General features: G+C 29.3%; 3 protein-coding genes and 2 long non-coding RNA genes across 6 annotated transcripts in view; 2 read left to right on the top strand and 3 right to left on the bottom strand.

Moving 5' to 3' along the window:
• Positions 1-1,762: 1,762 nt before the first annotated feature.
• LOC111625112 lies at positions 1,763-2,350 on the top strand. Its single transcript, XR_002756684.1, has 3 exons — positions 1,763-2,048; positions 2,131-2,223; positions 2,306-2,350. It is a non-coding gene; the product is annotated as an uncharacterized LOC111625112 (long non-coding RNA).
• Positions 2,351-4,868: 2,518 nt separating this feature from the next.
• On the bottom strand, positions 4,869-8,202 carry LOC111625088 (prickle planar cell polarity protein 3-B-like). The gene is made up of 9 exons (XM_023368116.1): positions 8,050-8,202; positions 7,902-7,987; positions 7,662-7,839; positions 6,380-6,613; positions 6,094-6,309; positions 5,825-6,025; positions 5,578-5,752; positions 5,147-5,503; positions 4,869-5,080 (listed from the first exon to the last, which is right to left on the bottom strand). The coding sequence occupies exons 1-9, from the start codon at positions 8,086-8,088 to the stop codon at positions 4,923-4,925; spliced, it is 1,644 nt and encodes a 547-aa protein (XP_023223884.1). The 5' UTR covers positions 8,089-8,202; the 3' UTR covers positions 4,869-4,922.
• LOC111625092 lies at positions 8,169-11,205 on the top strand. The gene is made up of 2 exons (XR_002756681.1): positions 8,169-8,262; positions 10,905-11,205. It is a non-coding gene; the product is annotated as an uncharacterized LOC111625092 (long non-coding RNA).
• Positions 11,206-11,239: 34 nt separating this feature from the next.
• LOC111625113 (trimeric intracellular cation channel type 1B.1-like) lies at positions 11,240-13,438 on the bottom strand. The gene is made up of 4 exons (XM_023368150.1): positions 13,312-13,438; positions 11,764-11,920; positions 11,401-11,585; positions 11,240-11,331 (listed from the first exon to the last, which is right to left on the bottom strand). The coding sequence occupies exons 1-4, from the start codon at positions 13,436-13,438 to the stop codon at positions 11,240-11,242; spliced, it is 561 nt and encodes a 186-aa protein (XP_023223918.1).
• The window catches only part of LOC111625089 (integrator complex subunit 12-like), a 46,024-nt gene continuing 42,647 nt past the window's right edge, over positions 11,796-15,172 (bottom strand). For both annotated transcript variants that reach the window (XM_023368117.1, XM_023368119.1), the window contains exon 9: positions 11,796-11,920. The gene's annotated coding sequence lies outside the window, so the exon portion shown is untranslated. The remainder of the gene's footprint in view (positions 11,921-15,172) is intronic.

The raw sequence follows: 15,172 nt of genomic DNA, 5'->3' as shown, positions 1-15,172 counted from the left end.
TCAAGGACTACATTAAAAATCTTAACAATACTCCTATTAAAATACATCGCCCTAATGTAAGTAAACGATTTGTGTGGACAGTGAACATAACACTCGCATTTATTGTGAGAAAAGAAGCATCGAATTTGAAAGCTTCTGTGGATATTAATACAAATTTTTCGTCATGTATAGTTCTGTTTATGAATGTCTACAACCTTACATTAATATATTACAGATTTTTGGAATATTCATTTTTAAAAGAAACGATAACATATTCAGAGCAATTATATTAATCGAAGTGTATATTTTATCAACGGTATTGATCTTCATTTTGTTTCCAAGGGAAATATCGACATTTTTATTTAAATGTGATGTGCTTTCGAGCTTTTGTGCCGTCCCTCAACTCTGGAATAAATTCGCAGGAGTTTTTCGTTATTTAGCATTAGCAGCGATAACAACAAATCTCTTTTACGTCGTATTATTTAACTGGAATTCAAAGATGATAAGAAATGCCATAGAGTTCATTGACGAAAACATAAAATGTAAAATAAAATCGCTTTCGAGATTGAAAAAATTCCAAGAAATTACGGCTTATATAAGCACATTTTTTGTTTTGATTATCTCATTATTTTTCAGTATCATATATATCTTTCTTCGATTCTTTAAAGAAAATAACTCGATATTACACGAACTGATTTGTACTCTTCATGTATCCATACTTTCAGTTATCGTTGCAGGTACCATATTTTACGTATTAGGTTTATTTTTCATTTTAACTTATCTTCCTATTTGGCTGTTGCAAACGTTTGAAACAGAAGTAAAAAATAAAATAAATGGTAGATATACTTTACAAAACAAATTAATACTTATTGAATTTTATTTAATATTTTATTTCATAAAAAAGATGGATTGTATTCTACGAGAAGTACATCTATTTTGTATAATAACGGTAATTCCCGTGTTTAATACTATCATTATATATATATTATTATCCAAACGCTTTACGGTTGAATTGTTATTTTCATTCATCTTCTGTATTTTAGTAGAAATTATAATTCTTGTATATTTTTGTATTTTATCCATCATCCCATCAAACGTAAGTTAGTTTTTTTTTTTTAAATTAATGAATAAAACTATTAAAATATTTAACTACAGTATTTTTAAATTATGAAAAAAACTTAGGTTTGATTTTAAAAATTGATATATATTTCAAACATATTTATTATATTATTTCAGATACAAGGATTTATTACTTTATACATGGATGTTTATTTCAAAAATGATGACAGAAACGACACGACGAAGGTAGGAAAATATTATACGTAATGGAAAAACAATATTTTTNATATGAATATATATATTAATAATAATAATTAATATATTTTACATAGTTTCAGGTATTATTAAATACATTAAACACCGATATTGGATTCAAAAGTATGAATTTTTTCTTTTTTGAGAAATATTCAATTATAAATGTAAGAGAAAATGTCATTATCACTTTTTAAATTTTTTCTTCGCCATAGTTTCAGTGTAAATGTTTTTCTTTTCAGTATTGTTTTCATTACGTATCCCAGATTTTGTCAGTATTTCTACTGAGATATTCTGGATCAGCAAAACATTGCAAATAAACTTTAAATGTACAACTTCATTTAATTTTAACAATTTAAAAAAGTTCTAATACTTATTTAAAATTTAAAAATGTAAAGGATTTTTTTCATTTTTGAATTCTTTGAGTATCAAAACGTCGAGAAATGGAAAAACTTGGGGGCGTGGTAAAAATTTAACTGATTACCATACTTTCCCTATGTTATATTCTATAACGTTATATTTAATTGTTATTGTAAGTTCATTGTCGGTGATAAATTCTATGCCATAGATGCTGGTATAAAACACTATGTTTTATTGGAATCTAGCTGGCAATATTGCCTGAATAATTGTTAAAATATGTACATAGGATATTGTGAAATATTTCGTAAGACAAACATGATAAAAAGACGTGAAAAGCCTTATTGGATTGCTTGAAAAATAATCTCTGTATGGTTAACGCCTACATAGCTATAGATTAAGTATGTATATTTTTAAAAAAGGTTTTTTTAAATTTTATTTATTAGCCTATAATGTAATTATGTATCATTATGTAAATTTTAGACGGCGAAAAAATTAAATTCTTTACATTTCGGGTAAACAAATGGTTAATAGGAAGGTTGATACAAGATAAACGGATTTACAATTATGGATTACGTATGTATAAATTACTTTAAAAAAAAAATGTTATATAATTAGTTATTGTACGGTTTGTAAAATAAGGTCTTTTACCTTTCAGATACAGTAGTACCCCGAACTTACGCGATAAGTGGGACCGAGCGATAACCGCGTAAGTCGGGGTATAATTTCGCAATTTGTGTAAAATCCAAGTCGGATGTATGTAAGCTAATAAATGTTCTCGTTAATCTTATCTCGTCTTTTGATTCGTTCACGGTTACAAGAAATCACCACATAGAGTCTCTGAAGTCTCCGTAGCTATAACAAACACAGAAATAAATACAACAAAACACAAAATAAATTGTAGCTATGCGTCGATTCCGCGCGACACGTCCGAGCATGTAAGCCGAACAATAGTGTGTGGGGGGAGTGAGTAATGGAGAGTTGCGTGGCACTCAAACAAAAGACGAATCGACGAGATTTGAAAATCGCGTAACTCCGGGTTCGCGTAAGTCGAGATATTATTGTACTTGTAATTTAGTAATTGGAACGGCCGAAGAGGGACAGCTTGTCTGTCCGAAATGCATACCGTGGTTACAAATTAATATTTAACATGCAGTAAGATCGACTAGTATAAAATTGATCTAAATCTCTTGTGTAAATGCTCAGATTTTTCTGCATACCCATGTACTTTTACCTGAATCATGTTACTGTTTATATCTGTAAATGGATACCACATTTCGTTTTATCTTAAAATCTTTCGTTTCGGTGCTGTGGACCGATGTTAGTGTAATTGCTACATTTTTTCAAACTAAAGTGCAATATCACACGTAAATTATAACGTTACTTAGTATACATTGCAGATTACTAAACATGGATTATAAACGGTAACATGATTATTTTTTCAAGTTATGGAAGTGAATAACGACTAGTGTTGGCAATTGACTTACGGATCATTTAGGAAAGGCGCGTAGAGACTCTATATATCCACGATTAATTCAATTGAGAATTGAAAAAAATATTGAACGCAGAACTTTAAAAACAGAAATGAAAATAAAAACTGCAAGACAGAAAAAAAGTGTGTCAATCGCAACAAGTTTGTGTCTCCAATACAACAGCTGTCTGTAGTGAATTCTTAAGATGATCCTAAATCGTTCTTTTTACCAATTAGCTTTGGCAACTTATTCTGTAAATGACCTATGTTAATTTATTTACAATACCATAGAACAACCAACTGTATATTGTGTATATTGTGACATCATCCCAATGCCCTGCTGCAATTTTTATAAGCTCTCGATTTTAGTGTCTTGCCCCTGTACATGATACTTTCCTGTTTACAATAGAGTCATGACTATCATCTATCTAACTCCGCTCTGGAGAAAATTTTTGAATTAAAATAACGTGACTTCCGGTCCAACCGGAAGTTTATGTATACAGTTAATCGGAGCTTACTGAAATACCTTTCCATATCTGTTCTCGACTTCATCTAACTGCGTTCTACAGATTAAGAAAGGACAGACAAACAGACTCCAGTGTGAATTTATATTTCATTTACAATAGTCAATAAATAAATATTGAATGCAATTTTCGTAATGCAGTCCAATATATATTTATTGACTTTTATAACTAAGATAAAACTGCAAAATATTACAACATTCAAGCTTTTCCTTCAATATTACAACAGAACAATAACATCAGAATCAAAGTAATGACATCGAATGGCCATGAAAAAGTTTTAAAAAAATCTATATGATCAAAAACATTCTAACTTTACAACGGTCTCTGAGAATGATGTTAGTATTCTTGTTCCTTATAATCGTGTTAGAATTGGAAAAAAGGCTATCTTAGTATTCTTAGGGGGAAAAGAGGTTTGGCTTGGTTTTTATGGGATATAGCAATGCAAATGATTTGGTGCCAAGGCGGATGTCTCTCGGAAGGACTTCCTATGGAAATCTGACCCTAGTTAGGTGAAGAAAACCTGAAAAATTCTACCTGACTAACCCGTTGTTCAGGCGCAAACCCACGACCCCACTGTTCCATGCGACCATTGGCGTGGGCCTGGAAAGACGACAGAAAAACCTAAAGTATATGAAATGAAACTACAGAAAAATAACAATATAAATGAATACGCAAAGTATATAAATCGATAAAAATTATATAGTTATTTCCTTAGTAAATTAACGAAATATATATTGATATAAGAGTATCTTATCAGGATCCTCTTATCAATAGTTCAGATCGAATCTTCATTTATACACTATATATATAAGCAGTGGCGGCCTTAGGGGGTGGCGAGCAGGGCAATCGCCCGGGCCTCGCTCTTGGAGGGGCCTCGCGCAACAACCAAGTAGAAAAAAGTTGATATTTAAAACTTTTTATTTTATCCTTGGCTATTAGTTATAACAATAAAATAAATTTAATTTATAGTACAGTATATATTAATATTAATAAGTGCCTACTATTTCAATTCACATACTTTGCACAAAGGACAAGGGCCTCGCAAAGATCTGCCGCCCAGGGCGTCGCAATGGATAAGGCCGCCGCTGTATATAAGCAGTTTTCAGTAAGATTTGACAAGTGATTTGACTTTCATTTTATTCTGAAAATCATTTCAACCACTCACGAAATTTTTAAAAATTATATAAATTATTAGTTTTTTCATGCTTCAAATTTAATTCAGTTTAAATTTTTGAAACCACTCCATCAAAAACTAAATAAACAAAAAAAAAAATTAATTCTTAGGTAAGTTTGCGTTTGGCACATTCGGTACAAAGGATGTCCGATCCATCGGTTATGAACCCCTTTCCGACTAATGACGTTTTACAAGTGGTACACAAGAAGCAATCTTTGTGCCAATTTCGACTTTCGAAAGATATAAATCGGGTTCCTCCGAGACCTAAAATAAAATTCGATTAAAACTTAAATTTTGTTATGAAATGTTTATAAATCATATGTATTTTACCAGCGATAGCTTTGTTGCACACGGTACATCTTTTGGCAAACAATTCTCCAAAGCAGTCAGCGCAATAAGGTTTTTCTTCGTAAGTAGTGAAACGTTGGCCCGCTAGACACTTTTGACAATTAGTACAACGGAAACATTCTCTGTGCCACGGTTCATTGCGGTAAATCACTCCGCCGGTTGTTATTATCTGATTGCACTTATTACATCTGATAGAAAATTTTTGCTCGTAACAGATGGTGCAATAGATTACGTTGTCTCTCGGAACGAAACTCTTTGTTCCGATCGGATTATTGCAGACCGAGCAACAGAAACACTTCTCGTGCCAGTGTTTGCCTTTATATTCCATCTTTTTAGTGCCTTAAACATATCGTGATAGTTTGAAATTTTATAATATTATTACTTTACGCATTAAAGAATAAAACGTAACAAACCTGCTCGAAATACTTCGTTGCATTCATCACACCTACTGGAAAAACAATTATCGTAACACGAAGAACAGTAAACTTTGTTTCCTTTCGAACCAAAGGGTTTATTGATAAGTTGATCCTGACATTTGAAACACACGAAACAACTTTCGTGCCAATGTTTATCTTTATACGAAAGGTCCTATTGTAAATTAATGCAAATGTATTTAGAGATGTCGAAGTGATTGAAATAAGAAATTTCATAAAATTATACTTTTGAATCAACTCCGATTTTTCGTCCACATTCGTCACAAATATTCGAGTATGTTCTTTCGAAACAGCGGATACAATATGGATTTTCTTTTTTCATCACGTAGCGTTGACTAGTCAGGGATTCGTCACATTTCCAACAACAAAAATGAGTGATGTGCCAATCTTTGGACATAGCCTTGGTGTATTCTCTGGCAAAAATGAGCTGAAAAGAGATTGGAAGTTATGATTTTGTTGTACTGTATAGTAAATGCAGATTTTTGTGATACTAACCTCATCACAAGCCGCACAACGAGGTTTAATTTCTTCTGCATAATGACGTTCACAATATAATTTTCGATCTTTTACACAGTACACGAGATCTACCAACAATTCATTGCATACGCAACAAACGAAACAAGATGGATGCCACATAACTCTTTCTCCAAATTTTGAAGTAATTATTGCAATGTCTCCTCTGATCAACGTTCCTCCACATTGAAAGCACTCCTAAGTAGTTAAGAAGATAAAATTGAACATACAGAATTGAGAATTTAATGTCAAATCTTCAATTTTATACCGTTGTTTGTTCTACAGCACTTTTTACGTTACCAATATCTAATGCCTTTTCGTTTCGATTATTAATAAATTCTTCATAATTAGTTTGATACTCGCGATCCAAAAATCGGCAATAATATAATGCGAAATCCTGTTTTGGAAGCTGAATCATCAGTTGTTGATCCCGATATTTTTCTCCAGGAGTTCCCAATCGAGGTACTTTATCAGCAGGAATTTGTAAGAAATAATCACGGATCTGCAAGAATAATTTTCAACTTTCATCAGAATTAGTTTAGGAAATACAGGGTGGTTATAATTAAAGTTGCGCTACTCAGACCTGTCTAGAGCCCGTTCTCGTGGTTTGATGAAACTTGATATATATGTTATATGGAGCATGGGGGAAAGGAAAATGCAAAAAAAATATATATATTTAGTTCGAATTTTTACCAACATTGTAAGGCGTTTTGAACATGTGATTGATGCAAATGGATTGCACATTAAACAAATGTGAATAAAAACCTTTTGCGTGTTTCCATTTTATGTTTCTTGTTCTTCATGCGCCATTTTTTCACCTAGTGGTAAAAATTCGAACTAAATATTTTTTGCATTTCCTTTTCCTCATGGTCCATATAACATATATACTAAGTTTCATCAAAATACGTCCACGAGAACGGGCTCTAGATAGGTCTGAGTAGCGCAACTTTAATTATAACCACCCTGTATATTGATTTTATAACGTTTGGCATAGTTTATAATGGCTGTACGCAGTCTCAATTTAGACCATTACAGGTTTTTCCTAATCCACAACCAGGGCCGTGCGGTAGATTTTCTAAGTATGATGCAAGTCTTCGAAATGCCGCTTATGCCCTTAAATGCTGCTTATGCCGCCCCATTACGGTGCCGCCTGATGCGGCCGCATCTCTGCATCATAGCACGGCACGGCCCTGTCCACAACAAACCTACATTTTCTCCTCATCCAGCTTTCTTTGCAACATAGTTATACAAGGCTCTTGTTCCATTTTTTCACCCTGCAGATATAAGAGGAAATTTTTCCATTCTCATTATGGATTTGATGAACGATGGCTCACAATAGGACCCATTCGGATTTCTCACGGTTCTCCATCATGTGACATCCGAATTCAAACCCGATCCGAAAAAAAAAATAATAAATGATCCAAAGATTCCAAATAGGATTCGAATCTGAATCTTTCACGGTTTTAGGAAAACATCTTACTGTACAGCAATTTGGCTGATAGATTTATAAGAATGATTTCAGCTTTAGATTTATTCGGAGTTTACCTCACCTTCTGACTACTTAATCCAACTGGGATCCAAGAATAACCCGTTTCTAATGTTTTTTGTTTCAAAATCTTATTATTAGGATCTTGTGACTTTAAACCGATTTTGTTTCGAACATCGACAAAATCCTGATGATAAAGATCATGAGAATACCGTGGACATTTACAGTTATCACAGTTAATTCTAGAAAAAATATAACACACATTAACATAGTGTATTTTAATAACAACAGTATTTGATGCTACCTCCAAGGATGAGGGCTAAATCCAGAACACCTTTCTTTGCATTCGAGGCATCGTTGTCCTTCATCCACTTCTTGAATTAATATATTCTAAAGTAAAAGTTTTTCTTGTATAAAATAATAACAACAATGATAAAAAATTTAATACTTACCTGGTCACGAGTTATTTTATCATAAAAATATTTCGACATAATTACTTATTTTTAGATTAAACAATGCACAGAATCCTCTGAAAGTTGTTTTGAATAATATAGAAATTCTTTACTATTGTTAAAAAATACGGTCCAATTTTATTGATGTTGGTTGTTTCGTATGTATTGTTTCACGTAAACTGCTTTGTAATAAACAAGATATTGGAAATTTAAGTAAATCTTAATTTTATATTTTTAAATTTAAAAAATAGTTTGTTTAAATGTATACTATACTATAAATAATGTTTTATAGATACATAAATGATTTTAACGAAGATTTATTAGAAATATAATTGCTTATGTTTATAAAAATTGATTCAGATTCTCTCTATTTGCCCTTTGGGCAGTAAAAGGGTTTTTTAATCCTACCCATAGAGTTCGGTCAGGCCCATATTGGGAGAATGGGTAGTGAAGAATAGATGGTCCAACATAGATGGAACAGACCGCCCATGAAAATTCCGGGTCCTCCAGAGCGATAGCTGATAGGTTACCACTTTAGCCACTTGGATCTAATTTAGAGATTAGCCTAAGAACAGAGTTATGCATATCTGCGCAAGAACTAAAAAAATTAATTGTAACGTCCTATTATCAACAACACGTATATACTTCCAAATAAACTATACAAGGGAACGAAATCCCTATTTCAATACAACTTCCAAAACTTCCGTTTCATCACCATTCATCATCTGGATCTGAAACCATTTTTTTTAATATGTGGAAAATGCGAACTATGAATCAGATAATAAAACTATTGAATGCTAAAAGCTCATTATCAATAAATAACTATTTTGCTATAGGTTATTTTTAATTTCACAAATCGCTTCTGTTTTCTTAAGTGTTTAGCACAACGAACAAAAACGTATAAATAACTCTTAGAAAAATGATATTCTATATTTAATCAATTATTGATTGACTAAAAAATATTTACACAATAGGAAGAGATTCAGCTGAAGCGGTGTTAATCATAATAAATCATATTCTTTTCTATATATAATTTTTCCACATTCTCATGTTTATATGATTTATGATGATTAGATATCATGTTCAGCTATGTGTCTATTAGCGGAATCTTTTTCTATTGTGTCAAGTATGTTTTTAATCAATCAATAATTGATTAAATACTGAATTCCATTGGTTAATGTTAAATTTTTATTATGGTTAGTAGGTAGTCATATATGATTATCTATTATTATTGATGAATAGGTAATGATATTCAATTATTCAGTTTGCACTAGGTCTAAGCCTGTAGTTGCTGAAAAAACTGTAAACTTTAGTTTATATATATTTTGTTATTTTGATCTTTATTATTCTACACCAGTCATCACCTGATTACAATATCTTACTGTATATACTTTATATAGAATTTCATATGCACCCTTTGAAACCATTTTCCTTTATTAGCATCATTTTTTTATGTTCAACTTATGATAGATCATGGAACAAAATTCGATATTTTAATTTTATTTTGAAATAAGTAATCAGTATTTGAAAACTATTTTAAATATCTATAAAATTAAGAGAAGATATTCAAATTTTCTAAATCACAGTTTTATCAGTTTTATATTACAGTACTGTATTTATATTATCATTCTAATGGAATTTTAATCATTATTTTACGATATTGATGATTTACTAACTAAGTTCATGTTACTAAAATTATTTTTGGTGTGAATATTTTAATTTAGAGATAATATAGAAGTTGATCTACAAATTAATTAATTTCAATTAGAAGAAATAATTACTGAGTATAAAACACAAATTTATTACACATTTTAAACTAATTTTAATAGAAACATCTTGAAAATCTCTGTTCTGACCTTGAAATACTTTACTTGAATTATTTTTACTTACTATCATTATATAAAAATGCTGAAAAAGCAATTCTTGTTACATTCTTTAAACCGTAAATAATACTAATTATAAAATAACTATCAATCATTTTATATTGATGAATTAACTAAGAAGTGATGTAACTTTATGTTAACATATCCATCCAAATTTCCAGTTAGTTTTTAAAAAAATCTAAAAATAAAAGACATTTTTTCTTTTTTTTATAAAGTTGTCACTAAGACAAAAAATAATTTTTTACATACAAGTTTTAAAGAATAAACACAACAATACACAAAATATCATTAAGTATTCCATACAGAACATTCCTGTACAGTAAACTGAGAAAATAAAAATATAAGGTAACACATAAAATGGATAAGTATTGTTAATAAATTTTTATATTTAAAAATTGAATTCTATTATATATTCTGATTTTAAATGCAAATTATAATTTTTGTGTATATTAATGTACTTAATACATTTAATAAAATGATATATATTTCTAAAGCAGTAATTAATATTGGAAACATTTACAAAATATTAATCTCACAGTCTAATATGAAATTGGATATATAACAATTACATGATGGGGAAAATAAAATTAGCAATCTAAAAATACAAATGATATTGACATTTTGACTGGTGAACACAATGTCTTTGTTTCAGGATCATTCTTGTTTCTTGTACAAACAAATCTGTAAGAGTAAATAATAGTAATTTATTGATTAATTAATGCATCAATTGGTAAAATTTTATATATGTTTAAAATAAAAAAAATTTTATGAATTTACAGTTAAGTACAGTTGAAGCATAAAAAGTTATTATGAAACTATAAATTATTATAAATATTTTTAATATAAGAATGTTTATTGATTAAAATTAAAACAATATTTAAATTCCAACTGCACTTTTATTCAAAACTTAATTCTTTACCTAAATAAATTATTCTTTCTTTTTAGCTGCTTCAACTTTGACTTCTTTTGCAGGTTCTGGTTTAGATTGAGTTTCTCCTCCTCTGGCAGAAGCAATGAAACGACTTAATGTGTCCCAAATTCCACCCAGAAAAATGAAACAGAATAAGTTTTCAAATGGAGCAAATGGATCGTGAATGCCCAGAAGTACAGACGATAATTTAAAGTAAATGAAGAAAATGACAACACCAAAATAAACAAGAGCATGGGGCGCAGAAATGAGTTCGGTCTTCTTGTCGACAATAAAGATTATAGAAGCAGCAATGCAAGCTTTTGTTGGACTGTAGAATAAATAAATTTATGATAATATATCGTTTATGAATTTGATTAAATTTTCATATTTATAATACTTACAAACTTATTTGCATCAATTCCATGGCAGATGGTGTCCATACCCCTCTGAATAATCTTTCCAGAATTTTTAAGAATGCTCCACCATTTCCTAAAATATAAAAATTTAATCAATAACAAATTCCAGAATTTAATGAATGAAATAAATTTATTAGCATACCTTTTGTGGTGCCAATGATGATCATAATCAAATATCCATTGGGGTAAACTTTTGCAGCATGAACAACACCATCATGTACCTTACGAACTCTGACAACTTCTTTCATGATGGATAGTATAAGCTTGACCGGTAAAAATTTGCATAATTTGTATCCACAATCAAATGGAGTATAAAATGTTATATACCTGTATAATTATAATTTTCAAATTATTTATTTATTGGAGATTAAATTTAAATTTTGCATTGTAAAATCATTCTTTTCTACTTTTTATTTAATAAGTCAATAATTAGTACAGCAAAGCAATTTTTTATTTAAAACTAGTTATGCAATAACTAAGCATCTAGTAAACTACTAAATCTTACCAAGCAAGTGTTGCTAATAGCAAATAGTTAGTACTTTTGAAAGGTGCAAGAACAGGTTCACCTAATAGGAAGTTTGATAATATAACACCTCCAAAAATGGATAACATACATGATGCCCAACAACTTAATGGATGTTTCCTTGAAAATACATGAGTCCCTATAAAAATAAAAGATTTAAAATTCCTGTTTTATAAGGATTGGAATCTAATAATATAAATCTGTTTATTTTAATTACAATTATAATATCTATGATATAAACACCTTTAAGACATTCAAATAAACATGTGTCCAGAGAAGAAACTTAAATGATGATTGACAAAGATATCAAAAGAAAATGTAACATAAAAGATTTGGCTCAGTAAGCATTTATGAGATCTTTGGAAATTCAATACTCACTAACACATAATATCTAAGTGTGTCAGACAAGTACTAAGAATAGTAATAGGCTACATAGTTGATGGAGGGACTAATGGTACTGTTCCATTCTATTTTAAGTGTGTCTCAAGTGGCTGTACAATGCACAATGCCAAACCAATTTCAGATAATATCTTTCAGCATAGAAATACATTAGTGAAATATTTGTTTTAATTCAAAGTAGAAATTATTTACTTAATGATAATAATAAAACAGTTTTTTAAATTTTTATTTATTGTTTATTTTTTAACTTATAAAATAACAGTAAATCTGAGTGTAGCCGATATCTAGATAACCTAATAATAAATACAGCAATTAAATCAACTTAAAAGCTTTATATTGTAGTATTCTCTACATTTATATGGAATTAACTGAAACAAAATTTATGCTAAATTTTTTTTAATTATCATAAAAGTTTATTATGATAATTAAAAATAAAAACTTATTCTTATTTATTTAAAATTTTTGATGTTATTAAACTTAAAAAAATAAATTCTTATTTTTAACAAGAAAGTGATTAAAAAGTTATTAAAAAAATTGTTGTATCATATTTGATAAGTAATGAGGATGACATTTTTAATTTCAGTTTTTGATGTGGTGATGACAACAGAATTTATCATACTGACAAATATAATGTTATGAGAAACATTTCACACTTTTTCATTCCCTTAATAATAAAATAAAAAAATTAATGTGACAGCTGTCTGGCAAAGATGATGGCACTTCTGTCAGGTTATACGACTGTAATGCATAGTTTCTACTGCCAACATAATTCTTTGCAAAAAGCACACCTGGCAAACTTTTAGTGGGGCACTGAACCAGATAATTGCTATTGTTCTAAAAGCTTTGTTATAGACTTATAGTAAGAATTTAAATATAACAATAATCTATTGTATATACTGTATATTTAAACGAAGTAAGAAAAGATACATTGTTAAAAATCTATTTTTTTACGATTAAAAATTATATATTAAACATAATACAACTACTTTAAAGCTTTAATAATAAAGACAATTTTCGTTTAGCTAAACGTTAATAAATTATAAGAATAACTCTAAACCAAAGCAGTGCATTTAACTTAGCAGAATAGTACTAACCAAAGAATTGATCAAATGGCTCTGTGACTCCACTCACCAGCAGCTAAATCATCCCTGAGGTAAAGACACGTGATGATACAGTGGGCCATATCAAAATATGGAAACATATTAAGTTTGGTCACTTGATTCGCAAGGTCAAGGAAAGCTTCCGGGTCGAGTTTCATTTTGATAATTTAATTAAAAATTACGATTAAAAGATGAAACAAGACTAACCACTTCCAGTAAACGAGTTCGCGTGATGCGATGAACTGAGATTGCGCGGATGATGCAGAGATGCTGGGGAGCAAAGATCCAGATATAGAGAGGAATGTCATTCGTCATATAACCGTTAGGGGAGAATAATTTCGTTTTCTGTTTTGTTTACCGTAGAACCGCTCGTGGGGGGTGGGTTCATAAACACCATTACTATAAAAAACACAACGAATAATACGATTTATCTACAAATATTTTTACTAATAAATCGCTGTTTAAAATTAACTAACGACTGTATTGTATTGTTTTTCTTGAATATTCCTAACAGTTTTTTTTAAGTGTCTGGTACTTTGTCTACGATGTGTCTTTTAGACTTATTCTAAAAAAAAAACATTATCCGACGTTTAAAATTATGTTGTAATATAATTTTTTAAAAAAACATAGATTTTGCTATCAAATCAATATACGAACGTGCAAAGTAATAAAAAATCAGGATAAAAAATCATGTTTATTGTGAAATGCCACAAACTGATAATCGAATAACCTATTATCTATTCTATTCCGTAATATGTACTTGAAAATCATTGTAACGAAGCTAGGGAAACAATTAATATTTTCGAGAAATACAGTTTCCAGATTTTCATCGTTTGAATATTTAAACATGGAGTCGAAATTAGTTTCGTTGTCTAATATGAAAGATTTTATGGTCCGATGTATGGAAAAAGTAGGTACTGACAAACAACATTCACAGCAGTTAGTGGATGTTCTTGTTGCAGCAGATTATCGAGGTCATTATAGTCATGGCCTTAATCGATTAGGTAAGTTTTGAAAAATGGCTGTGACTAATTTAAACAACTTCTATTTAATTTTTTCAATTTTAAAGATTAAAATATCTTTTGTTTTGCTTAGTTTCGGAGAAACAACCTCCTGCGAATTTGTTTAAAATAAATGCTTTTATTTTTGTTATTTTATTTTAATTACAATTATAATATCTATGATATAAACACCTTTAAGACATTCAAATAAACATGTGTCCAGAGAAGAAACTTAAATGATGATTGACAAAGATATCAAAAGAAAATGTAACATAAAAGATTTGGCTCAGTAAGCATTTATGAGATCTTTGGAAATTCAATACTCACTAACACATAATATCTAAGTGTGTCAGACAAGTACTAAGAATAGTAATAGGCTACATAGTTGATGGAGGGACTAATGGTACTGTTCCATTCTATTTTAAGTGTGTCTCAAGTGGCTGTACAATGCACAATGCCAAACCAATTTCAGATAATATCTTTCAGCATAGAAATACATTAGTGAAATATTTGTTTTAATTCAAAGTAGAAATTATTTACTTAATGATAATAATAAAACAGTTTTTTAAATTTTTATTTATTGTTTATTTTTTAACTTATAAAATAACAGTAAATCTGAGTGTAGCCGATATCTAGATAACCTAATAATAAATACAGCAATTAAATCAACTTAAAAGCTTTATATTGTAGTATTCTCTACATTTATATGGAATTAACTGAAACAAAATTTATGCTAAATTTTTTTTAATTATCATAAAAGTTTATTATGATAATTAAAAATAAAAACTTATTCTTATTTATTTAAAATTTTTGATGTTATTAAACTTAAAAAAATAAATTCTTATTTTTAACAAGAAAGTGATTAAAAAGTTATTAAAAAAATTGTTGTAT

This window comes from Centruroides sculpturatus, unplaced genomic scaffold (assembly GCF_000671375.1).
Source record: "Centruroides sculpturatus isolate CEXI.00-Female unplaced genomic scaffold, Cexi_2.0 scaffold295, whole genome shotgun sequence".
Classification (NCBI taxonomy): Eukaryota; Metazoa; Arthropoda; class Arachnida; order Scorpiones; family Buthidae; genus Centruroides; species Centruroides sculpturatus.
Note: the sequence above shows the minus strand (reverse complement) of the source record. Positions and strands in the feature narration are given on the sequence as shown.

What these genes read in the sequence shown, in the direction of transcription:
- LOC111625088 (XM_023368116.1), bottom strand. Translation starts at nt 8,088, where the DNA reads ATGTCGAAATATTTTTATGATAAAATAACTCGTGACCAG. An exon ending in TTTAGCCCTCATCCTTGGAG is followed by an intron (nt 7,840 to 7,901) that starts GTAGCATCAAAT and finishes TATTTTTTCTAG; the next exon opens with AATTAACTGTGATAACTGTA. An exon ending in GTGCTGTAGAACAAACAACG is followed by an intron (nt 6,310 to 6,379) that starts GTATAAAATTGA and finishes TTAACTACTTAG; the next exon opens with GAGTGCTTTCAATGTGGAGG.
- LOC111625113 (XM_023368150.1), bottom strand. Translation starts at nt 13,438, where the DNA reads ATGAAACTCGACCCGGAAGCTTTCCTTGACCTTGCGAATCAAGTGACC. An exon ending in CAGGGATGATTTAGCTGCTG is followed by an intron (nt 11,921 to 13,311) that starts GTGAGTGGAGTC and finishes TTATTTTTATAG; the next exon opens with GGACTCATGTATTTTCAAGG. An exon ending in CATCATTGGCACCACAAAAG is followed by an intron (nt 11,332 to 11,400) that starts GTATGCTAATAA and finishes TTTATATTTTAG; the next exon opens with GAAATGGTGGAGCATTCTTA.